The sequence below is a fragment of the Armigeres subalbatus genome, chromosome 3 (genome assembly GCF_024139115.2).
Source record: "Armigeres subalbatus isolate Guangzhou_Male chromosome 3, GZ_Asu_2, whole genome shotgun sequence".
Classification (NCBI taxonomy): Eukaryota; Metazoa; Arthropoda; class Insecta; order Diptera; family Culicidae; genus Armigeres; species Armigeres subalbatus.
In genome coordinates, this window is record NC_085141.1 from 310,978,991 (window position 1) to 311,005,889 (window position 26,899).

The 26,899-nt window shown below is 44.9% G+C and overlaps 1 protein-coding gene across 7 annotated transcripts in view; it reads left to right on the plus strand.

The window, feature by feature from the left end:
* Positions 1–26,899, plus strand: part of LOC134225255 (formin-like protein) — a 269,171-nt gene that overhangs the window by 232,360 nt on the left and 9,912 nt on the right. For 5 of the 7 annotated variants that reach the window (XM_062705175.1, XM_062705178.1, XM_062705177.1 and 2 more), the window contains 5 exons: positions 17,186–18,938; positions 19,033–19,325; positions 19,393–19,845; positions 19,914–20,015; positions 20,151–20,886. In XM_062705175.1, coding sequence (XP_062561159.1) covers positions 17,186–18,938; positions 19,033–19,325; positions 19,393–19,845; positions 19,914–20,015; positions 20,151–20,504 — 2,955 coding nt within the window. In that variant the 3' untranslated portion in view covers positions 20,505–20,886. Of the gene's footprint in view, positions 1–17,185; positions 18,939–19,032; positions 19,326–19,392; positions 19,846–19,913; positions 20,016–20,150; positions 20,887–21,010; positions 21,214–26,899 lie in introns of those variants that run through there. The other 2 variants (XM_062705181.1, XM_062705180.1) reach the window with 2 other exon arrangements.

Sequence of the window (26,899 nt, forward strand, 5' to 3'; positions counted from 1 at the left end):
TAAATTCTGGTATTGGTACATTTGTTTCAATCAATCAAGTTGATCTACTTCGTGTGATGATAAATTTTCATCTGCCAAATAACAATTATTGTTTTGATCATAAATATCAATCAGACAATTGTGTGCAGCAACGTATTTTCGAAAAATAAAGCAATCCCTTCGTAATTGCACTACTACTGGATGCATACCCTGCATATAGCATTAATCTTCATTGGTTTTGGAATTCAGATGGTGCGAGAGGAAATCTGACCACCACATTCGTCAAATGTGAGTCCTATCCTCTTTCTCGCTGGTGCATAAGCCAAGATTGATTGCACAGACTGCACCATATTCAGCGTTGCTACAGTCCCGAGTGTGCTAAATTGCGTCCAACCCGCATCCTGCCAATCAGATCTAGATCGTGCCTTAACGTCCACCTAGTTATTGATACGAGCTGTGTTTTGATCTCAGTTGATTCAATGTTTGCGTTACATTCGACGTACGTACATTAGTTAGCAATTGGTAACGGTTGGTGTTTTATTACACGACACGATATTACGGGACCGCGCTGCGGTGCTTTATCGAGTGCGGGCGACGCGAGGGTTGACCCGGCCCCTCAATCATTGCGTGCATCATTGATCTTGAGGAATGGTAATCGAACCGGATGGGATCGAATCACCAAGAAACGTGATGAGCGGTTTTGGTTCACCACTTTGTGTTGGGGGATTAATGAAACGGACCGCATCGTTATGGACGTGCTTGTCCAGCGTGCGTTACGGGAGGTTCTATATCGCCTCATATTCGTTCAATGAATTCATGGTCACTATTTTAATGTCGTTTTACTTTGCTATATAGGGTATCTGTTTTACTACTCATACCATGTTTGAAAACAGACGATTTGGACTCATTTTACTTTGTTCCTCGCAGTGAAAGCATAATAATAAATAAATAAAACAGAATCCACGTAGCGGTGATGGTGCGCCTTTCTCGTGTATTATAAAACAAGAAAAGCACATAAAAGAGGTCAAAATTGAACTTTGGGGAGATAGATTTAGTTATTTACATCAATTCACATTTATTTGCGTTAATTTAAATGCATTGCAGTAGCATTTGGAAAAAAAATAGATTTTGAAAAAAAAATTCCTAGGAAAAATGGGGAAAAACAATATTTTTTCAATAACTTCGGAACGCAATGGCCGATTGGGCTACGCATGAATATCACTGGGTGGGACAGTCAGCTAATTGTCCTACCCATGATTATAGTTCGAGCATATCAAGATAGTTATTTTATTTGCAATACGTTCTAGTTCCTAGGTCTACAAAAATATCATGAAATATTAGGTAGTTTAACGTATGTAGTTTTTGTATGAAGTCATTGTCTGACAAGACCTGTGTGTTAGCAAATAGGGATTTCAAAGTTAATCAGAATTTAAGTAGTAATTATAGAGATTTCTGGGATCTTAAAGAAATCTACTGATTGTTTTTAAGACTTCATGAAATTTTTCATTTCCAAAAGCACTCAAAGATGACTCAAGGTTTTCCAGGGGTAAAAAAAGAGGTAGGAATCTGAAAATGAGATTAATTCTAAATTATCAAGATTACCCTGAAAGGATTTTTTGAAATCTAAAGAAACATAAAAGGGGTTCTGAGCTCCCCGAAAGATTCTTTGACGTTCATACGATTTCCAGGTAGTTTGCAATGAATCGTCCCATGGATATTTCTGAAAGTAATGAGAAGTCTAAGAAGCGAGTAATAATTGCTTGGAACCGATCCAGATCTGGACAAATTTGTGAGTGACATCTGCTGGAAGCTTGTAAAGATTTTCGAAAATCAGAAGCATCTCAGGATAAGCTGTGGGACAAAAAGGTCTAAGAAAGGAATGCGAAAAGATTAGAGGTCGAATGGACAAACAGTAGAAGGCTTCTGAGATGGCTATTTAGTTTTGACCAAATCAAAACCCTGTTAAGGCTTGTTCGCGACAAAATCTGGACACAAAAATTTAAGGATAAGAAAAAGACAAGGTCAGTTTTATGCAAGATATATTTTTTTCTAATTGATATGTGTAGCAATAGTCACCATATTTAATTTAATATAGAATTGACGACCTTTTGAGTTCACTCCAGCCATGAGGGTCAGTGCAGACCTCTCTGAGACAGATTTAGATGCGTTTAACCAAGATTTTCGATATTTTTCTATAGTAGTTGCTTCCTGTTTGTACTGGGAAAGTTCTCTCTTTACAAGAGCACAATATCGCTCGATGGGAAGTAATTCCGGGCAGTTTGGTGGATTCGCCTCCTTCGGTACCACATGAACCCCATTCGCTTCATACCATTTCATTAAGTCCTTGGCGGAATGGCAGGATGCCAAATCAGGCCAGAACAGCGATGGTACATCATGGCTGCGTAAGAATGGCAGCAATTGTTTCTGAAGGCATTCATGACGGTAAATTTCCTTATTGACTGTAGCAGTTGTTATGAAACTTTTGCTTGCACGACCACAACTGCAAATGGCCTATCACACCACCACACATTTTTTTAAAAACCTTGGCCTTTTTCTTCGTCCTGAAATGCTCTGCAACGTCATTCCTTTCCATGGTGGTGTAAAAACCCATTCCAGGAAGTTGTTTGAAGTCTTCCATTATTTTATTATTATTTATTCAGACTGAGGCCGAAGTGGCCTGTGCGGTATATAAGAGTCTTCTCCATTCAGCTCGGTCCATGGCTACACGTCGCCAACCACGCAGTCTACGGAGGGTCCGCAAGTCATCTTCCACCTGATCGATCCACCTTGCCCGCTGCGCACCTCGCCTTCTTGTGCCCGTCGGATCGTTGTCGAGAACCATTTTCACCGGGTTACTGTCCGACATTCTGGCTACGTGCCCGGCCCACCGCAGTCGTCCGATTTTCGCGGTGTGAACGATGGATGGTTCTCCCAACAGCTGATGCAACTCGTGGTTAATTCGCCTCCTCCACGTACCGTCCGCCATCTGCACCCCACCATAGATGGTACGCAGCACTTTCCTTTCGAAAACTCCGAGTGCGCGTTGGTCCTCCACGAGCATCGTCCAGGTCTCGTGTCCGTAGAGGACTATCGGTCTAATGAGCGTTTTGTAGATTGTCAGTTTGGTACGGCGGCGAACTCTATTCGATCGGAGCGTCTTGCGGAGTCCAAAGTACGTACGATTTCCAGCCACTATCCGTCTCCGAATTTCTCTGCTGGTGTCATTTTCGGCAGACACCAGTGAGCCCAAGTACACGAATTCTTCTACCACCTCGATTTCGTCACCACCGATGCAAACTCGCGGTGGGTGGCTCACATTGTCTTCTCTTGAACCTCTTCCTATCATGTACTTCGTCTTCGACGTGTTGATGACTAGTCCGATCCGCTTAGCTTCCCTCTTCAGTCTGATGTAGGCTTCCTCCATCTTCTCAAAGTTACGTGTCATAATATCTATGTCGTCGGCGAAGCCAAATAGCTGGACGGACTTATTGAAAATTGTACCACTCGTGTTAATCCCTGCTCTTCGTATTACCCCTTCAAAAGCGATGTTGAATAGCAGACACGAAAGACCATCACCTTGCCGTAACCCTCTGCGGGTTTCGAAGGGACTCGAGAATGCCCCTGAAACTCGAACTACGCACATCACCCGATCCATCGTCGCTTTGATCAACCGTGTCAGTTTATCCGGAAATCCGTGTTCGTGCATTAGCTGCCATAGCTGGTCCCGATCGATTGTATCATATGCGGCTTTGAAGTCGATGAATAGATGATGTGTGGCCACGTTGTATTCGCGGCACTTCTGCAGTACTTGGCGAATGGCGAACACCTGGTCCGTGGTGGAGCGTTCGCCCATAAAACCCGCCTGGTACTGCCCCGCGAACTCCCTTGCAATTGGTGCTAGTCGACGGCATAAAATTTGGGATAGTACCTTGTAGGCGGCGTTCAGCAATGTGATTGCGCGGTAGTTGCTACAATCCAGCTTATCGCCCTTTTTGTAGATGGGACATACGACACCTTCCATCCACTCCTGCGACAAAACTTCCTCCTCCCAAATCTTGGTAATGACCCAGTGCAGCGCTCTAGCCAGTGCCTCACCACCGTGTTTAAATAGCTCTCCTGGTAGTTGGTCAACCCCAGAGGCTTTGTTGTTTTTCAGCCGGCCAATCTCCTCCTGGATTTCCTGGAGATTCGGAGCCGGTAAGATTATGTCCTGCGCGCGTTCTCTCAGGTCCATCACCATACCGCCATCTTCGTCTGCCACATCGCCATTCAGGTGTTCTTCGTAGTGCTGCCGCTACCTTTGGATCACCTCACGCTCGTTCGTAAAAAGGTTCCCGTTTATGTCCATACACAATGTATTACACATATCAGGCTGTGGCACGTGGCCCTTACGTGAACGGTTTATCTTCTCATAGAACTTTCGTGTGTTATTAGCGCGGTACAGTTGTTCCGTCTCTTCACGGTCTCGATCTTCCTGCTGGCGCTTTTTCCTCCGGAAAATCGAGTTTTGTCTGTTCCGCGCCTGTTTATATCGTGCCTCGTTCGCCCTCGTGCGGTGTTGCAGCAATCTCGCCCATGCTGCATTCTTCTCTTCCACTAACTGCTCACATTCGCCGTCATACCAGTCGTTTCTCTGATCCGGGGCACCGTGCCAAGTGCAGCGGTTGCGGTGCTACCAATGGCGGATCGAATATCTCTCCAGCCATCTTCAAGAGACGCTGCGCCTAGCTGCTCTTCCGTTGGGAGTGCCACTTCCAGCTGCTGCGCGTATTCTTGGGCTAGTCTACCGTCTACCGGGGAAAGAAGGTGCTTCGGACTACCATTCCGCGGGAGGCTGCGAAGTTTATGCATCGTTGGCCGTTGTCATTCGATACGGTGTGCAGACTATCCGGTCCGATGACCGGTCTATACATTTCCTCCCTTCCTACCTGTGCGTTCATGTCACCGATGACGATTTTGACGTCCCGCAGTGGGCATCCATCGTATGTCTGCTCCAGCTGTGCGTAGAACGCTTCTTTCTCGTCGTCGGGTCTCCCTTCGTGTGGGCAGTGCACGTTGATGATGCTATAGTTGAAGAAACGGCCTTTAATCCTCAGCTTGCACATCCTTGCGTTGATTGGCTGTCACTCAATCACGCGTTGGCGCATCTTACCCAGCACTATGAAGCCGGTTCCCAACTCGTTGGTGGTGCCACAGCTTTGGTAGAAGGTAGCCGCTCGATGCCCGCTTTTCCACACTTTCTGTCCTGTCCAGCAAATCTCCTGCAGTGCCACGACGTCGAAGTTGCGGGGATGTAATTCATCGTAGATCATCCTGTCGCAACCTGCGAAACCTAGCGACTTGCAGTTCCATGTTCCAAGCTTCCAATCGTGATCCTGTTTTCGTCGCCTAGGTCTTTGCCGATTATATCGAGTCGCATTATCTCTTATATTGTTCGTAATGATTGGTTTTCTAGGCGGCTTATTGGGCCTGCGCAAACCTCCTGTCTCATCGGAGGGCCGTCGTGTCAGGGCTGTTTAGCGTCCCACCTAACACCAGGACTTGGGCTTGTGCGCTTTGAGCGGCACACGGTCGCTTTGGTGGGGCCTATTTGCGGATACATGCAGCTTTTATAGAGGTTTAACAGGGCCCACTGTCAAACCCCACCACATCCTAGGCAAGCCCCACAACTCGCAGATGGCCTGGGGAGGGATCGTCAAGCCCTTGGACATAGTCCCTGCTGCCCCCCCGTCTTCCAGGACGTTCCATTACCACACAGGAAAACTTAGCATTAGCATTGGCATTTAGCAGTTCGCACAAGTTCGTAGGTGGTACAAGCCGAGACTATTGTACTAGAGTAGCATCACTTTCATCCGTTACCACAGATATTGATTTCGAACTAATCACTAACTCTTAGATGGAAGCAATGCACTCTCCAATAGCCGTGATCTGTCCTGGCCACGTCCTTGCGAATGCTGAGAAAGGGGAAGGATGGTTTGACCTACTTGAGAAAGATGCAGAGAACTTCACGGCCTCTCATAGGTGCCACGGGAGGTTTTGAGATTGTGTGGAAGGTTATAACAGTAGGAATCGTTTTGGTATAACATGAAACACAGAAAGAAAAAAGATAGAAATACAAAGTTGGAAAGGGACGAGCTGGGAATTGAACCCATGACCTCCTGCTTATAATGGCAGAAGCGGTAGCCACAAGACCACCGAGCTCGTTTCCATTACCACACAGGAAAACTTCGTCAAATATTCACGATACAACTTACGAGCACGTGTTTTGGCCGTTCTGCTTGTCATTGCGATTCGGTACAGCTTTTACTTTAAATGACTTCATACCTTGCCGATGCTTTGAAGTATGCACAAATGTTGGCGACATTTTAATTTTCCGAGCTACAATACGTATCGAAAGATCTGGCCTCCTCTACAGTATTTCTGCAGTTTTCACCTTAGCGTCCATCTGGTGGTTCCTCAAATTTGTTTTTGTTCCACTACTGTTCCACTAGCTGTTGTCAAGCGAGCATCGAATGATTTTAACACTTCCTTCGACTCCATAAGACAATCCATGAGACAGCTGCGATCAGCTGACGATTTTTGTTTACCGTGATTTTTTGACAGATTCTGACCGGACTGACAGAACAATCTACACAGAAAAAATAAAGAACCTAAAAAAAAGTTTAAAGAAATCAACTTTGAGTACGAAGTTCAAATTTTTAACTCAATATTAGGTAGTTTTCTCACTCCCTCTCATGATTTTTTTTTATACAAAGAGAGCTGCATCGATCCAACGTGTGCTGTTCCGTGTAAGAAGACAAATTTGAGTTATTTTCTACATAGTCCCGAGTGAGTGAAAATAACATAAATTTGAGTTGGTGAAACTTCATAGTGGGTGAAAATTCAACACGGGAGTAAAGGCAAAGTACTCATTGGGTTTTTTCGCATTTTACTTATTTTTGGCTTCTTCCACGCAAGGTCGGATTTGAGTGAAAGGAACCGTCAAGTGAGTTGTTTCGCGGTTCCGTGTAAAGAAAATGGTTAAGCGTGGTTTACACCAGAAGTGAGTTGCCTTCAACTACATACACACTTTGTTTTGATTTTGATTCGAATTGTTAACTAATATTTTCAGATGGACTTAACCACGAGCGTCTTCTTTTTCCACGATTCTTCTTCTTTTCGCTCGAAAAAATGACATCCGCTGCGGGCCGATGAACATTTGAGTGAATTCGAAGCTTTTAGTTCACCGGATGTTCACGTTGATGTTCATTTTTTGTAAACTTTGCCCTCAGATGAGGTTTTCTTCTTACTGAAAATCGACGCGTGACGTCATCGTGGTTTAGTCCATAGACCCGACATACGTTCATCACTCTACGAAATATTTCACTTGTTAATGACTTATTTCAAAAGTTATACGTGATGGGGGGGGGGGGGTGGATTCCATGTTTGGTCGCGAACAAGCCTTATTTGTTTTTGTCCGACGTTTCGGTCCGTTTCGTTGAGGATAAACTCGTAAGAATTGAGTTCTTGAGGAAGGTCCCAAACGAACCGAACTGTCGGACAAGACTGAAAAGTTTAATATTCAAATTACTAACCTGCTCACAGCATATTTATTCACTTCCCGTGATAATGAACATGTTTATCCAAAGAGTCCCATGCATTTCGGCTCGAATAATATCATAAATCAGCAGTTTCGTGCCAATTTATTAGCCGTTCGCGATTTGGTGGGCTTATCACTGCACTTCACTTCTTCTCAAAGGGCACTGAAAAAATCAAGTTTTCACTCACTTCTCCGTACATGAGGAGCCCGAAATGTTGATGGAATGCAAATTAAACATCACTTTTCGAAATCAGTCACTTGTTTAAACCGAAAACTTAATATAAACTGCTATTTTTGCCCGAAAAAAACGATTAAAAACTGATCGCGGAGCGAATGTAAACAACGGCACCGGCAGCAGCAAACTAATAATTAGGGTGGCTAAAAAAATAATTTTGCTCCCGCTCAGTCGATTGTGATTTATAATTTGGGTGTCATCCGATGGTATGGGCTAGTTTGAATAGAGGCTCACCGTGCACAAGTCGTTTCAGGCTTGTATGACAGTTTATATGGCGAGATTGAATTTAACATTATTCTGATTGTGGTACTTCGTCATTAAGCCCTGGCGAGGGGGGAGACCATATGACTGGATGAAATATTCAAGAGCTTCAACTCCATAGACAATCCATATTGAATGGTCGTTCCAACAGTTGCGAGTCGATTTTAATCGAGGTTGCGAATCTTTAGCATGATAATTAGGCTTCTCAGAAGGCATCAGTGAAACGTGCAATTCAACAAAATACCCAGAATTTGTCTGTGATATCTATCTCACCCGGGGCAGATACTGCTAGTCTAGTCTAGTCTACACTATCGCATACCAGGGGCAGATGCTTCATACAAAAAGTTTGACATGAGGGTGAGTGGGGTATAAAATGCTATTTTTGCGTTACGTAATCAATGAATCTTTTCTGCGGTGCGGTTTTCTTTCAGGGAAGTCTCTAGAATGTTGCTTTCAGCTATGTGGATTCTCTTTTCGTCAGCGTATGGAGGGCAGGCACTGTAGCCAGTGTAATAAAAGGTTTAGTTTCCATACTAGTTTTCATACAAACTTGAACCAGCATGCGCTCAACCACTTTTCGGTTTCAATCGGTTCAAATCGGTTTTTGGAGGACACTCGGAGCATGGGACGGAATCGAGTGAGCGTGGTGGTGCTGGGTCGTTTTTTGAACCATCCTACTAATATTCTTTGTTTTTTTTTAATACGACACCAATACTACTACAGTATATGACAGTTTTTATTGTACAAATACTTTCAAAGCTTTGATTTGGTACTCAACCCACCTTCACCTTAATGGAATGTGCTTTCGCTTATCAATCGAAACATATTGAGCGCGCGCCTTTTTTTTATGCGCGTTGAGAACACGTTGGGGTGAAACACCGTTTTGGTCTTCATGTTTTTTATGTCATGTAATAGTGTCGTAAAATATATAAATTACCATCTCAGAAAACAGTCATAGAGATGCAGAGGACTGCTAGGTCTTTAATAGCAATGATTATCGAAATAATTTTCCTTCCTGATGTGATCATCATCGTTCCAATTCAAAGAGCAACTAGCAAATACGAAATGTACAATAATGATAATCGAATTTGCAATATTTGTTCTGAAAATCGTAGAAAATTTCACAAATTATTTGAGGATTCTGTTTAATGGTCTAGATCTTTGATATTAAGAATTCATTCCATGTCAAATGTTCATCAATTTCCCATCGGCATCGGCATACGTAATGTTCCACAGTGTTGTGAACCCCGCAAACGTCGCAAATTATCCGGAAGGGGCTCCCACCGAAGTTGTGTGAGAGACGCGTGTGTCCAGTTCAGAGCCGAGAGAGGATTTGTTGGTCCTTAAGGTTGCTTAGGTCCATCCAAGTCGATGTGGTTCCCTTGATTTGCCGCAGCTGTCCAGTAGTAGAAGCTCTCCAGGATATTTTCCAGTTGTCTCGCACTGTTGACGGTTGACGCAAATCGCCGGCCTAGATATCCGACTCCGGCGACGTAATCAGCCGTGGTGTTTCCAGGCAAAGGTCGTATACGGGAGCATGTTTTCTAGGATGCCTTGGATCCAGGGGTGTTGAGGCGTGGACGGGTAGGTGGCGGCGATGAAAGCCGCAGCTGCTTCGGCCGAGAAGATGGTACAGATGTCCGGGAGACTGTTCGAGATAGTCATGTTGGTCCCGGTGACCCCGATGCCAACTCCACGGCCTGAAACGGACCCATCCGTATACCTGTGTTCGTAATTGTTGAATTCTCTGTTTAATAGCTCGGCCACCGACCTTCTGAGAGCCAATGAGTTGTCACCCCTTCGGAAATTATGAGCTATGGAGCTGTTAATGTTGGCTTTCGGGGAGTGCCAGCTCCATGCCAGTGGACTCGCTCCACTGGGAGGAGACCGACGCCGGCCATCGCGTGAAGAATCCGGTCTTCTTCGCTCCTGTATCCTGTATTCTCCGGAAGTTACGGCGGCGAATGAGGCGGCTTCGCGGCAAATGGCCGCTTGCACACTATGGTTAAATGGTAACATGCCTGCCTCGGCACTTGCAGACTCAGCTGGTGTAGAGGCTAGCAACCCGGAAGCGGCTCGAACGTATGAGTTGAAGGTCGGTGACAGAGTTTCAAGCCGTAGAGTAGGCGACTATCAATGATAGCTTGCCCTATCCTTAACCGGAGCATCCTGTTCATCCGAACCAGATTAACTCTGGTCTTACAATTAACTTTGACTTCGCGGAAGTGCGGTATAAATGAGAGGCTCCGGTCGATGGACACTCCAAGAACTTTTACAATTTTCTTGTTGGGGATGGAATGTTCTCCCAACTTGACGCTTGGCCCGGACAACTGGTGCCTCCAACGGCAGACGTGTCCTCTGACGCACGTACTGGCGGTCATAGTGAAGCCGAAAGAGCTGGCCCAGCGTTGGATCGACCTGACGGTGGATTGTGTTTTTATCCGCGTGCGGCCTGGAGTGTCGCCAACAATGACCAGCAATATATAGTCGAAACACGCCATTCATGGCGATAAGGAACAACGTCACAAACAGAACGGACCCCCCCCCCCAGTTTCCTCCAGGAAAGTCCTCGAACCTGTTACTGATGTTAACAAGGACGACTAGCAACCCTGTTGGGTTTGCATTGATAGACCTTTAATATATATAAACACTAACAATGTTTGTAAGATTTCGCACGCAGTATTTTCTTAGGCCACGAATAAACACATAAATCCTAAATTTATGTGACTATTCTGTCCTAACAGTGTATGTAAAATACTAACGCTTCGCACACCCCTGCTCGGTGGCACAAGTCTACCGAGGCGAAACCGTGGTACCCCTAAAAGCAGAGGCAACCCTAAAAGCCGAGGCTGAATGGAAGAAAGGGAGGAAAAAAAGGGGAATCAACGAGCAAGGTGTAAGATCGTGGGAGTCGATCGAACACCAAGCGAAGATCAAGACGGAATATCACCAGACCACAAACTTCTTTTGAGCGATTTTTATAAAAACCGCGTGTGAAAACGGCTGGAACCGGGACCCGAGCATCGAGAAACCAACGAATACTACGATTCAAGACCTTGGATAGGGATCCAAGCTGCGTATCGCGGAGTGTTTTCGAAGGCCTGTCGTGGCGTCTGTAGGCACACGTTCCACTGGTTGGCTGCAGTGGTCGTAATTCGCTTCCGGTCGTCATTCGCTCGGGCGGCTTTCCGCCGTTATTGGCCGTGCCTGGTGGCCATCCGACAGTACCGCAATCGTTGGGCCGGAATCGTTCGTCATCCGACAATTTTCGGGCGGATGTGCCCGGGGATAATCACGTGGTCAACCATAACCCTACCTGCAGCGTTCGGCGAAGCCACAATATTCGGGAACAAGCCTCCGGGTCCAACCACAAACACCCACCCCAGCGGCATTGTGCCGCACTCGGCAGTGTGCTTGGCCTGCTTTCGCCAGCCTCCGTGCCCGACCGCAACCATCAACACCGGTGGCGTTTTGCCGCGTCCGGCCGTGTGCCCAACCTGCCTTCGCCAGTCTCCGCGTCCAACCACAAACACCCACCCCAGCGGCATTGTGCCGCACTCGGCAGTGTGCTTGGCCTGCTTTCGCCAGCCTCCGTGCCCGACCGCAACCATCAACACCGGTGGCGTTTTGCCGCGTCCGGCCGTGTGCCCAACCTGCCTTCGCCAGTCTTCGCGTCCAACCACAAACACCCGCCCCAGCGGCATGGTGCCGCATTCGGCCGTGTGCTCGGTCTGCCTAAGGTAAGGCCCAGTCGTCAACGAAAGTCTCCGTGTCCCTCGCCGTGTCCAACCTCAACCACATCTACGACCCACCGCCGCGCTCAGCGAAACTTGGAAGGCGGTCCCTCAATCATTCGAGAGCCAGCAGGTAGCATGCAGACACGGTATGTTAAAACGCATGCCAACAATGGGCCCCAACGTTTTAGGCCGGCCACCCCACTACTAATCCTATGAACTAACCCAAAACAAATCTTAAAATTAAATAAAACAATGCTTTAAGATCTATTTTTCATTTTCAATTCCTTCTACCAACGTGTTTGTTGATTCGTCCTGGTAATGTCCGTTTCTGCCTCTTTGGTGTCGTAGGCCCCTTAAGCAGGTTACAAGTCGACCCTGAGAAATTTGGTGAGCTAGTTAGGGACGTCTGGACGTCCACTCCATAGACGTGAGGACGTCAAGGGAGATTGTTGCAAACCCTAGTTCGCCCGATTAGAACTCTAAAGGAGCACTCTATAAGGAAAATCCGAACAAACGCAAGGATGTTGCCGAAAAATTCCCACTCGCTCAACTGTTGAAGGGGGTCCAAGTCCTGTTGAAGGCCTTGGAGATATCCAGAGATACCAGGTCGGCGTGTTTGCCCTCGTTGTAAGCGTCCTGCAAAACGTCACCCAGGTTTGCAAAGTACGTGCCCGTTCCGTATCCAGGGCGGAATGCGTGCTGCCAGAACCCGAGTCTACCTTCTGCTTCTAGTTTGTCGCGCAGCTGCCGGTTCACCAACCTCTCGACGATCTTGGACACACAAGAGGTTAGCGAAATGGGCCTGTACTTAGTAACATTCCGGGAGGAGATGCTGTTTCTAGGAATGGGAGTGACTAAACATTTTCGCCACTCTTCCGGGAAGGTTTGGTCAGCCCACATTTGGTTGACCAACTCTAGGAACCGAATCTTGGCAGAAGGCGGTAACTTTTGGAGCATAGGGTACCCTATCTCGTTGGGACCGGAGGATTTCCCATTGCTGCTGGAGAGGGCGAACGACAGCTCGGCCGCCGAAAACGGTAGATTGAAGCCAGAATTTTGTAAATCGCGAGGGACCAGGAAGGTTGTTAGCTTGCCACTAATCAAGTTTACTTTCGCCCAGAGTTCGGCTGCGGATTGAGCCGGGCTGACTGAATCGAGGAAGTCCTCCCACTGTTTCCTCTTGGCTTCAAATATTATTGACCTGCATTCATAGTGCTTTTCTTTGTAGGCCTGAAGGGCATTTCCCTTATCAGGATGACCAGCGGGAAGTCTCCGTAGCGCTCGAAGGGCCTTTCTTCTCGCTTTAACCACCCGACGCGTTTCATCCGACCACCAGCGGAGTGCCTTTCGTCCTGGCCGGTTGCTGGTTTGCGGGATGCAAGCAATAGCAACATCCAGGATGGTTTGGGTGAACTCAGGAAGGGTTGTTGGCGTGTTTCGTTCAAACGCGCTTCGGATGTAAAGGTCATATGCCTCTTAGGTGGCATCATAGCGCCATTTTGGCCTCCGGATGTCCGAGGGCGACGCATGGACGGTGACCGAAATCGGAAAGTGGTTGCTTCCGAATAAGTCCGCAGATGCTTCCCACTTGAGAGCGGGTAGTATAGACCGACTAGTGGCGGTCACGTCGATGGCAGGCCATTGAAGAAGGTGGGCATTGTTGAGTGATGCAAGGTCAGGTAAAATACGTGAATGGCACCCGTTATTTCTTGTCGAAAAGGTTTAAAAATCCTTGACAGGTACTCAGAAATGATTTATAATAAACCACAGGCGGTGAAAGTTTTTTCATGAAAATCAATGTTTTTTGCGGTATTATTTACAAAAATAAAATGTATGACCAAAATGTTTGGGGTGACGAAATCGGGTCGAAAACGTGACAAAATCGGGGGTAGACAAAATCGGGGAGTGACAAAATCGGGTCGACACTGTATTAGTTTTTCTTTTCTCTTCGTCGCAGAACCATGAAGGTAAAGAGTGCAAGTTTGTTCGTGTTTTGTGTTTGACGCAGTACGGTCGCTCGGTTATCAAAATGTCTGATTCTTTTGAGTGGGCGAGTAAATTGGATAGTGAAACAATCAGTTCAGTGCAGATTTGTTCGTGTTTTGTATTGGACGTAGAACGATCGAGAAAGCGCCCAGACGTGTTTTTTTCAGTAAGCAGAACGATCGGCCGGTCATCGAAATTTTGTTCTGCTTTGTGCGGTAAGCAGAACGATCGGTCGGTAACCGAAATTTTATTCTGCTTCGTGCGTGTGAAAAAAATAATTAGAAAGTAAAAGTTAAAATCCAGCTTCTATCAAAGCGAGTATTATGTCAACAATTTCCTACATATTCCCTAATTGACCTGCATTCGGACACGGCCGGCGCTGGTATTGCTTATTTTTGGGTCACCAGTTCTTACACATTGAAGATGATGTTAGTCCCAAACTTCATATGTTGGTTCTCTGTGTAATTACAGCTGACCTGGCAATAACGGAGTAGCAACCGTGGGCGGTCAATCATGCTCATTCTCATGCTCATGCTCTCCGAGGGAGCGATCCATGGAGTCAAGTATGACCCGGTTGACCTCCTGCAGGCCAATGATCCACGGCGGGCTGTCGTGCGTTTACAGCTCCAGATTGGAAAGATTATTCCAGAAGCCGTTGATGTTCCACTAGAGACAGAAGTTGACCTCTGTTCCACTGGAGATCAAAATCTATTTTTTGCCTACTTTCCGGTGGTAAGTATGGTAAATTGCGCCTAGCTGCGCCAAGCTGGAAATAGACTTCTTCGATGCTAGAATGAAGACACTGTAACTGTTTTAGATCCTAAGACATGGGCTTCCGGAAGTACTTGAGTAGCATAGCATATGTCAGATGACAATTCTAAACTCAAAATAAATACAGCTATCCTAAATTACTCTTTGGTGAAAAACTCGATATATCAGGTTTTTTCGGCATTTGTATGGCCAGCCACTGTGCGTCGTCACGGGCCTGTGGGTCTGTCTCTGCTGCGATGTCCTGCCGGATTCCAGTCCAGAACTTGCCAGCAAATTTCCGTCTCCGCTTTTTCGTATGTGTGGCCGCCCCACCTCCATTTTTGCTCTCGAATTTCTGTTGATATCGGGTTTTGATGGCATCGTCGCTCAGTATTCGAGATCCAGTTGTGATGCCACCAGGCCCGAGTTATAAAATGTATACATTGGTTGATTAATACTTGCAGTTTCTGCGTGATCTCTGCCGATACACACAAAGTCTCATTGGCATATAAGAACACAGATTTCACGTTAGAGTTTAATATTCGAAATTTGGTGCGTTGACTAATCTGATATACTAATAATATACTAATCTCCATATATTTCGCAAGCACGCAAAAGCAGCCCTAGCCTATGTAGCTATGTCTACTCTTGGTTCCGCCGTCCGACGCTTACTGGCTGCCAAGATATTGAAAATGTTCGACCATCTCCACTGCTTGCCCGGCTACCATAAAGTTGAAGAGCTTGATCGTGTTGACATCCAACGATTTGGTCTTGTTGACGTTGATGGTGAGACCCGCCGTAGAGGAGTGTTCCGTATGGGCTCAAGCTCCTCGGCACGTAAGAGCTTCGTACTACACTTCGATGAGGTCGACGATTTTGTCCGGAACTCCCTTGCGTCTAAGGGCGCCCTACAGATTTTCGTGGTTCAGACGATCGAAAGCTTTTTCGTAGTCAATGAATACCAGATAGAGGGACTCTTGCTGCCGTCGGAGAGTTGTGTTTATTTCCTCCTGTATCCATTTTAGGATAACTTTGCACAGTAATGTAATGTTATGGGTTCTGTACAACTCCGGTGGTGCAAAGGGCCGACTTGAAGGATCTTCATCCTGAGCGATGTCCAGCTATCGTTTTAACCTGTCGCCAGGTTAGATTTCGGTCGACTTATTTTATTTCTTTATTGAGGCTTCGCCGCTATGAACCTCTGGGTCTTCCTCTGCTGCCGCTGAGTTCCAGTCTAATGCTTGTATACAGATTTTGTTTCCGCCCCTACGTAGAGTGTGGCCGACCCAGCCCCACTTCGGATCCCGAATTTCCGTTGCTATCGGCCTCTGGTGACAACGACAATAAAGCTCGTTGTTTGAGATCCGTGTTGTGAGGCCACCTGTCCTGAATTATATACCGCAGGCATATGTTGTTGAATACCTGCCGTTGAGTGTTTTCCACTGATACACACCATGTGTCGCTAGCATATAACAGCACAGATTACACGTTGAAAATTCGTATTTTGGTGCGTCCACTTATCTGCCCGTTTTTCCAGGTATTTCTTAAATTCGCAAAGGCAGACTTGCTTTCTAGATCCGTGCGCCTAAGTCGTTCTCGATACCGCCGTCGGACGCCATTTGTCTACCAAGATATTGGAAGCTTTCAACATTCTTCACAGATTGCCCGGCTACTTTGAAACTGGAAGGGGCTACCGCGTTTAAATCCAACGATTTGGTTTTGTTGACGTTGATGACTAACCCTGCCGAAGAGGAGCGCTCGGCAAGGTCGTTGAGCTTACTCTGCATATCAGAGCGCTGTTGAGTGAGGATGCCCCAATATTGTAATGCCCCGCCAATCGTCGCACACAGTCAGATCCCCTGTTTTTTGGAGCTTTACTAAGACGCCCTGCGTTCAGTCGGCCGGAAAAGTTGCGGTGTTTTAGATATTACAGAATAGTTGATTCAGCATTTGTGCAGATAGTATAGGCGTATGAGGTTAGCTTTGAGCATCTCTGCTGAAACGCGATCGACCCCGGAGCCTTGTTTGTTTTCATGCTTCGGATGGCTGCTTCAATCTCCTGCCGTAATAAAGTTTCTGAGTTGGCGCGGGTAATGCGTTGCACTCATGCTACGATGATGATGGTTAGTCAAGCGTCGAGACTAGAAAAATTTGTTCAAACTGCTCGGATCAACGTTCAAGCTAATCAGTTGGGTCAGTAATAGCTAACTGATTTCACTAATTTCTCCAAGACTATAGGTACCATGTCACGCTCATAGTCCATGTTGTCGGAGTTTGATTTCCGCTCAATTACACCTACCAGGATCTCGTCGGTTGCAATGCAGAGCAGAAGAGGTGATAGAATACATCCTTGCCAGCTACGACCCCGTTGTGTAGCACTTTGCAAGAGAACGCTTCGTACTGTTCCTCGCTGATGCCGAAGAACTCCCTTGCGCATCAGCCCACATATTCTCGTGACTGCGACAGTCTAAAGGGTTTTCGTAGTTTCGCAGACCATCTAAAAAAACTAATTATTCTTATTGAACAATTGTTTGTGTTAAAAAAGGTTTTAATAAGCAGTTCTTTTATTTCGATCAATCAAAGATTAAATAGCAAAAATATAATATTGTAAAAATTCTCCTTGTAAATTAAAAAAAACCTATCAATTTTTCTTTTCAGAAACGAAAAATGGTTGGCGAGTCCACCTCAACACAAGTTCTCCGAGATCTGGAAATCTCGCTTCGCACAAACCACATCGAATGGGTCAAGGAGTTTCTTGACGACGAAAATCAAGGCCTGGACGCGCTGATCGACTATTTGAGTTTCCGGCTAACGATGATGCGTCACGAGCAGCGAATACAGGAAGCCAAATCCGAATCGGACGAGGGCCTGAATCCGAAGGATACGACGATAGCGTCGTACGGTAGCAACGAAACGAACCACAAGCTAGGCACAAATGGATTCATGCGACCCGGTCTAGGGGATATGATGGATAGTCCCAGTATAAAGCGGAGGTCGCGACATATCGCGAAGCTGAATATGGGCCTGACCACGGATGATATCCACGTGTGCATAATGTGCATGAGGGCTATCATGAACAATAAGTACGGCTTCAATATGGTGATCCAGCATCGGGAAGCGATTAATTGTATAGCGTTGAGTTTGATACACAAGTCCCTGAGGACAAAGGCGTTGGTCCTTGAACTGTTGGCAGCGATATGTCTGGTGAAAGGGGGTCATGAAATCATCTTATCGGCATTCGATAATTTTAAGAAGGTCTGCTCCGAGCAGCGTCGCTTCCAGACGCTGATGGAGTACTTTATGAACTACGAACTATTTAATATAGATTTTATGGTTGCATGTATGCAATTTGTAAATATCGTTGTACATTCCGTGGAAGACATGAACTACAGGGTGCATCTGCAGTACGAATTTACTGCGCTAGGGTTAGACGAATATTTGGAGAAACTAAGGTTAACAGAGTCCGAAGAGCTTCATGTTCAGATATCGGCCTATTTGGACAATGTGTTCGATGTGGCCGCGCTGATGGAAGACAGCGAAACGAAGACTGCCGCCCTCGAGAGGGTAAACGAATTGGAGGACGAATTGGGCCGTGCCTTGGATCAGGCTAGTGAAATCGAGCGGGAAGCATTGTTCAAAATTGGTGAACTCGAATCCGAACTAAGTCAAACTCGAGCTGAACGAGACGATCTCTGCAACAAACTACGAGTTGTTGAAGAGGAAATTGCGAAGCTCAAGCGAGCTCTCAAACAACACGAGCAGGAATCCAAGAGCCGTCAATCCATGCTACTGGAATTGGAGAATCTCACAAAGACCCTGCCGAAGGGAACATCCATTGCGGATGTTTCGAATATGCTCGCGAATGGTGGCAAACTCTCCGAGCTCAGTCCTACGAGCAACGGAGGAGGAGACAAAGCCGCACCACCAATACCGCCGCCGCCAGCACCTCCAGCGCCACCTGCTCCCCCTGTAGCACCAACGCCACCGCCACCACCCTGCCCACCAGCACCTAATATCAATGGAAACGCACCACGAGCGCCCCCGAAACCACCTGCATTCATTCCACCTCCACCGGCTGGTCCCGGTGGATTCATGGGTGCCGCTATGCACTGCACTGACGGCAACATGACCATCAAACGTAAAGTACAAACGAAATACAAACTGCCAACGCTCAACTGGGTTGCACTAAAACCGAACCAGGTTCGGGGCACCATCTTCAACGAACTGGACGACGAGAAACTGCACCGGCAGATCGATTTCATCGATTTCGAAGAGCGCTTCAAGATCGGGATGGGTGGACCGCTGACGAATGGCAACTGCGACATGGACGGGCTATCGACGTTCCCCAGCAAGCGATTCAAGAAACCGGAGCACATTTCGCTGCTCGAGCACACGAGGTTAAGAAATATTGGTAAGTGAAGCAGTTTAAATTTTTTTTTTCTGAAACAGTAAAATTGGTAAATTTACTGAGAAATGTTACCCAATTCCATTTTCCTCCCATATAGCAATCTCTCGTCGCAAGCTGGAAATGCCCGTCGACATTGTCATTAAAGCGATCAACAACCTGGATCTCAAACAGCTGTCGCTAGAAAACGTCGAACTCCTGCAGAAGATGGTCCCAACCGACCAGGAGCAGAAGATGTACAAGGAATATGTGATAGAGAAGAAGGATCTGAACTTGCTGAGCGAGGAGGATAAGTTCATGCTGCAGCTAACGAAGGTGGAGCGAATCTCTTCGAAGCTGTCGATTATGAATTACATCGGTAACTTCTTCGACAGTTTGCATCTCATAAACCCGGTAAGTTCGTCTCACGACTCTGAACGAAGCATAAAAGTTTGCAATTTCGTCCTTTTTCTGTCACTAGCAAATCTACGCCATCATCTCCGCCTCGTCGTCGATCAAATCGTCGAAAAAGTTCCGCTCGGTGCTCGAGGTCATTCTCGCATTCGGTAACTATCTGAACAGCAGTAAACGTGGCCCGGCGTACGGGTTCAAGCTGCAAAGCTTGGACACCCTGCTGGACACCAAATCCAACGACAAACGGATGAGCCTGATGCACTACATCGTGGCAACGGTACGGCAAAAGTTCCCCGAGCTGATGAACTTCGACTCGGAGCTGTTCTGCATCGATAAGGCGGCGCAGGTCTCGCTGGAGATTCTTATCTCCGATGTCAACGAACTGGAGAAGGGCATGGAAGCCGTCCGGAAGGAAGCTGACCTGCGAGGGAAGGGCTCTCATAATCATGTGCTGCGAGATTTCCTCAACAACTCTGAGGAAAAGTTGAAGAAAATACGAACTGACTGCAAAACTGCGCAGGTAATTTCGTACAGGTTCGTCATTCGATCGTTCTGAAATAATTATTCGTTGTATCATTTGCTAAACAGGATTCGTTCAAAGAATGTATCGAATATTTCGGTGAATCATCCAGGAATGCAGACGCCAATGCATTCTTCTCGCTACTAGTCCGATTCGTGAGAGCTTTCAAGGTAATAATATTGTATTTGTACATAAATTTACCGAAATTTAGAATATTGCTAAGATATTAAATATTCATTCAATTTTTAAATGTTTTGGTTAACGGTAATCATGAAACTGTTTCTTTCCTCCAAAAAAATAATCAGGCATGTGATCAGGAGAACGAGCAGCGTCGACGGCTGGAGCAAGCTGCCCTCCAGGCTGCCAACAAGAAGGACGACACCGAGGGGGTTGTCCTGCGGAACAACAAGATCAACAACCAGAAGAAGCAACAGGTACGCCTTTCAACGCATATTGCTTTGCTTGCCGGTAATGGCACTGGTACTGCTATTGCCGGTTCAGCTGCCGGACCAAGCGGCAGCGGTACGGGTGCTGGTGTGGGGATGGGTGGTATTGGGGATCCCAGTATCCGGCTGTCCAGCACGTTCTTGCAAAATCTAACCCACATGAACCGAGAGTTGCAACATGTGTTTGGCGGACCGCGACCGCTGGCTAGCTAGTATTTGCGTGTGCGTGGTTAAATTTGTTGAGTTTGCAATTTTCTTTTGCTAGCGAATTTGTGCTTCTGGTAGTTTCATGTTTTCATTGTTCTAGACATTGCTTTGGACGAAATATAATTGAGACATATTTTTGATTAGATTAAACTTGCACTAATTGGTAAAATGTGGCACACATTGGTTAGGGATAATTTCAATTCTGCAAAAATATGTCTCAATTTATCCAGACTAAGATCAAATATATTGTTTAATAATATTATATTGCTTTAAAGTGTAACATCTATTGTATGATAACTTGTGCATAATCTGGTTTATGTGTGTATCTGTGTAGCTTTTAAGTTTATTGTTGTTCTATTAAATATATATTACATACTTTGTTTGTAAATGATTTAGTTATTTTATTTTATGGTTGAATATTCCTTTTTTTCAGTTCATGTCTCACTAAACCCCCCCTTTCCAATGTACCTTCTTATCATATCATTGCTTTCTCATATAATTTCATCTTCAAGAGCGGAAACGCATTATTCAAGTTACCCTGGGACTCAATATCTGCCACCGAGATTGGAGCTTTGAAAAACTCAAGTCAAAACATTGATACACTGTCCAGCAGCTCGGATGTGTCTATACTAACAAAGTTTAGGTCACGGAATCAAAGAAAATTACAAATAACAAAGTAATATTTACATCACAACTGAAAGAATAATATATTTTCGAAAATCTTAAAAATATTTCATTTTTGTTTGTGTTTATACGAAGGTTCTGGTTTACCAAGTGAAATAAGAGAATTTTGCTTTCATCTGCACTAATCAGAACGAAACGATTGAAATCAATGGTAAATGAAATATATCCTATAGCTACTCATACTTCTGATAATAAGGCAAGCATCCCGAGCAAAGTTTGAAAGCAAATCGATAATCTGTTTTTATATTGTGAAATTGTCGATTACAGGGTTCGTACTTTTCGTTTCGATGAGACGAAATCAAGCGTTTTTCGGGTCGGAGGAGAATCTTTTTTCAGAGTTTGTAGTGAAAAACATCTATCTCCCTTCCCTCTTTTCTCTAGAGCGAACCTGGAAGATCAGCAAAAATCGTGCCTACTTGATGAATTTATTTTTTCGTTTCATCAGTTTTACGCCTCACTCACTTTTTGCGAAAATTTTCGGTAAGCAATTACAAAAATTTTATGACCGCAACGGGATTCGAACCTAGAACATCAACAAAAATGGCGATGGGATGCGGTCACTATAGCCATACCACCACATCGACTGCATGTAGGGATTAGGTTGTTTGTTCCATAAAGGCTACTCTTTTTGCAATTGGTGATGGCACGAAAAGGAAGAAAGGAGTGAGAAAACGAGCAAATCAACTTTTTGCGGCACCATACCACCACATCGACTGCATGTAGGGATTAGGTTGTTTGTTCCATAAAGGCTACTCTTTTTGCAATTGGTGATGGCACGAAAAGGAAGAAAGGAGTGAGAAAACGAGCAAATCAACTTTTCGCGGCACTGGTAGTGAGGGAGAAATTATTATCTCTCATCAGACCGTTTTTCTTTTCCAGCAAACCGATTTCTCGATGAAAATCAGCGTGAGGGAACATTCCCTGCTCATGAGAATGAGTAAGAATTACGATCCCTGGTTGATTATGATTAATTAATTTGATTTTTTTGTCGTGTAGCAGAAAAATCTTACTGTGACATCAAATCGAAAACTATTCCTTCTATCGATGAGAGCAAATCGAATACTAATTTTGATATTGGTTTCGAAGTGTGAAGTGAGCAGTGAGGAGTAAGAAGTGAATAGTGAGAAGTAAGACTGAGAAGTGAGAAACGAGAGGTGTGAAACGAGAAGCGAGAAATGAGAAGCTAGAAGGGAGAAGTAAAAAGTGAAGGAGTAAGATCGGTGAAGTAAGATGTGAAATATAAGAAGTGAGAAATAGGAAGGGAGAAATAAGAAGTGAGAAAACGGTAGCGAGAAGTGAGGTGTGAGATTTGGGAAGTGTGAAGTAAGGAATGATATGCGAGTAGTGAGAAGTAAAAGCTGAGCAGTAGAAAGTGATTTTTGAAAAGTGAAAAGTGAGAAGCATATAATGAGAAGTGAGAAGTAATATGTGAGATGTGAGATGTAAGAAGTGAGAAATAAGAAGGGAGAAGTGAGAAGGTAGAAATGAGAAATAAGAAGTGAGAAGTTAGAAGCGAGAAGTGGAAAGCGAGAAGTAAGAAGTGAGGAGCGGGAAATAAGAAGTGAGGAGCGGGAAATAAAAAGTGAGAGACGGGAAGTGAATATTGAGAAGTGAGAAATGAGAAAAAGATGAGAGCAGTGAGAAATTCGATACGAGAAGTGAGATGTAAGATGTGAGATGCGAGAAGTGAGAAACGAGAAGTGATAAGAGAAATTCAATACGAGAAATGAAATGTAAGATGTGAGAAGTGAGAAGTAAGAAGCAAGAAGTGAATGGAGAGAAGTGAGTTGTGAGAAGTGAAATGTGAGAAGTGAGGAGCGAGAAATGAAAAGCAGTAAGATGTAAGAACCCGGGCAGAAGCCATGAACAGAATAGCAAAACATGATATGGACTTGATTGATATAAGGGTTCTTTCTAAAATTACGTAACACTAAATTTGGTCATTTTGGACCCCCACCCTCCCCCTCGTAACACTTTTTGTATGGAAGGTTTAATTTTTTTGTATGGATCGTAACGCCCGGCTTGACCCCCCCCCTCCCCCTTCAGCGTTACGTAATTTGTGAAAGGCCCTAAGAGATAAAAGATCAGACTACAATATCAAAAATTTGCACCGAAATATCATTTAAATAGCAACATATGATAAGGATCGGATAAGAACAAACCAATGGCACATGATATTCATCACTTATTACAAATAGCATAACTTGATATTTAAATGATTTTTCAATGCAAATTTTTGATATTGTTGTCTGATCTTTTATCTCTTATTTCAATCATGTCCATATCTCATTTTGCTATCTTATCAACATTTGATATTATTGAGCTATTTTCGTCTACTCGGGAAGTGATGGCAAGAAGGGTGATGTTAGATGGGAGAAGTGGAGAGTGTGAAGTGAGAAGTGAGAAGCGAGAAGTAAGAAGTGAGAGGCGAGAAGTGAATAGTGAGAAGTGAGAAATTAGATAAAGATGTGAGATTTGAAAAGTGAGAAGTGAGAAACGAGAAATGATAAGTGAGAGCCGAGAAATGAGAAGCTACAAGTGAGAAGTAAGATTTAGAAGTGAGAAGTGAGAAATTCGATACGAGAAGTGAACAAGTAAGGAAAAAAATAGTTGAGAAGTGAGAATCGAGAAGTGAGAAGTAAAAGGCGAGAAGTGAAGATGAAACAGTGAGAAGTGAGAAGGGAGAAGTGTACCAAGCGGATTTGACGTCACACATTCCATTGCTTGGATTGCAATCGTGACGTCATGCTCGTTTGGCTACACTTGTCTTCGCCTTAGCTCGTCTAAGGAACCTATAATGTCTATGATCTAGACTACTTTGCGATTTAGGTACAATATTTAGGCCACAACTCGGGATGCGGCTGGTCGTCGAGCAACTCGATAACATTATCGAGTTCACAAACGGAAGGCAGAACATCAGTAAGAAACTGAAACAGAACCTGCTGGTGCACCGCAATGCTGTTCGAGTCGTAAGTTAACATTAAAAGACCAGCAGACCGTATAGACAAGAACAGAACGATTTATCAGTCACCCGGGGGAAGCGAGAAGGCCGACAAAGGTGCTCAACCAAGGCTTTCTCGTTCCTTGGAAGAGCGACTTTGGCCCACGAGGCGATTGATTTTGCCCTGACGACTAACGAGGAAAAGACTGCGTCTATAAACCAAAAACGGCTCAGGCAGCAAACCGGGAAAGGTACCTAGAGCAAAACCTAACGTCGTCTTGACGGAGCAGATCGGGGTGTAATGAAGCCCGAATGGCGTTGACTGTAGCAACTCGGCAAAATCCGCACAGCCGTATGCCCAGCAAAATAAAAAAAAACTGATATCCCGTCAAAAATGAGGTTTGTTAGCTGGATTTCCGGCGAATTATTTACTGATTTTCAGTAACTTTGACAGCGAAAAACATGTTTGCTGGGGCTCGGCTGTGCGAATCTTGGTAAAAGTTGAGCAAATTGCTGAGATCTCGGTTAAATAAATTAGGTGTGCAAGTCCCAGGGCCGCAAGAGGGTACCAGCCGGCCGGTGCCATCGGCACAAGGGACTGAAAATCCCTGGTCAGTAGCTCAAAGCGGAAGTCGAGCGCATCTCGACAAGCATAGAATGTTAAGGATAGAGTAGAGGCCATGTTGGTGAAAACTAATAAGGATAAGTACGCCGACGTCGATGCGGGCGACCGAAAAGCTTTCGGCGCTGGAACAGGACGCTCGAAGCGTCAGACACACCAAGACCGGTGAAAAGATCTTGATGCTGAAACGTGGAGCACAAGTTTAGCCAAATTTCATTTTCCCATACATATTTGTTCGGGAGACACTTTACGGAATGAACTTTAACAAGAAATCAAAAATTTAATTTACAAGCTACAATCAAAAATTTTTGGAACAAGCTCATTCAATATATATGTTAAATTAAAAAATATGGGCTTCACGAAAATCACGAATTTTTTTTGAGGTTTTGTCCGGCTTTCCGCCACTGTGCGCCGTGGTGAGGTCGTTGGGGACGGAAGTGACCTTCCAGTGCAAGCAACTGGACGATATAACGAACGCGGACGACGTCGTCTCTGCCGTCAGAGAGCAGTGCGGTACAAAGGTCGTCCCTTTGGCACGCAGCTAGCCTACCCTAGGTTATGGACCGAGGGAAGTTGAAATCGGCTGGTCAGTATGCCCAATAAGCAAACTTCAGCCACCTTCAGTGGTCAGGTACTATGGGTGCTTAGAGTCGGGACATAAGTCCTACCGTAGCAACATGTGTCATCATTGTGGTTAGGAAGGGCACAAGGCGCAGGAATGCGATAAGGCACCAAAGTGTCCATATGCGCCAGCAAAAAGCAAGCATGTAATCACGTTATGGGTGGACCTCCGTGTCCCTTTGGAGAGGAAAACAAGAAGAAGCCATGCAAGTAACACAGTTGAATCTTAACAACTCTGCATCTGCCGATGTCGATGTCGCTCTCCTGTCCGACCCGTACAACGTCCCTGACTCAGTTCGTTATTTACGTGACTATTGTCACGCGCATCTCGAAATTTATTCCATGTACCACAAGGAGCACGCATTATATTTGAAACAGGTCGACAGACCTTTGCTTACGCGTGAAGATCGAAAAGCCTTGCTGCGATTTCTAAAACGAAAATTGCCTAGACAGGCAAAGGGAATCGAACCAGCCACCCTCAACATGGTCTTGCCTTGTAGCCGCGCATCTCACCGCACGGCTAAGGAGGGCACACAAGGCCTTACTCCAGGAGGAGTCTTCCACAAAACGCTGAATCACAAAAAGCTGAAAACTCATAAGGCTGAACACGGAAGGCTGAAAAATCGTGAGAAATCAATTTTAATAGAAGAATTCACATTGGACGTTAATAGGGGCACAAACTTAAATGATCCGCAACCTTCTTGCAACTTCTTGTTGTTTTTCAATTTTTATACGGAATTTTTATTTTTTAGTCTACACAGCTCAAAATTTTTTGAGGTTATATAGAAAGAAACAAGACTTTATTGTTCTTGGTTCTTGTATTTGGTTTTTTATTCTTGCCAAGATTACTTTCTTATTTTTTGTTCTTTATTCTTCTCTCTTCTTCCTTCTTTCTTCATTCTCCCTTCTTTCTTCCTACTTGCTTGTCCCTTTTTCCATTTTTTTCCTTTTCCTTGTTTTTTCTTCATTTTTTCTTCCTCTTTCTGCCTTCTTTCATTATCTTGTTTTTCCTCCTTTTCTGTCGTCTTTCCTCTACCTTCTTTCTTTTCCTAGCTTCTTCTTCCTTTTTCTCTATTCTTTCTTTATTCTACTTTCTTCTTTCTTCCACCCTTTTTTCCTTTTCTTTTTTTTTGTCTTTTCTTCTTTTTTTTACCTTGTCCCTTGTTTCTTCATCTTTCTTTCTACTTTTATCCTGTTTATTTTCTTCTTTCATTTTCCTTCCTTTTTTCCTTTTTCCTTCTTCTTTCTTTTCCTTCTTCATTTTTTCTTCATTCTTGTTCCTTCTTCTTTCTCCCTTCTACGTTCTTCCATCTTTACCCTTCCTTCTTCCTTGTTTCTTCTTGCTTCATCATTATTCCTTCTTCCATCTTTATCTTACTTTTTCCTTCTTCCTTCTTCTATGTTTTTGCCTTTCTCGTATACAAAGTATACGTAAAGGCTATAGGATCACTCCAAAACCGAACTTTTGATAGAAGGCTCGGAGACCCATAGTGTTATATACCAATCGACTCAGTTCGACGAATTGAGGTGATG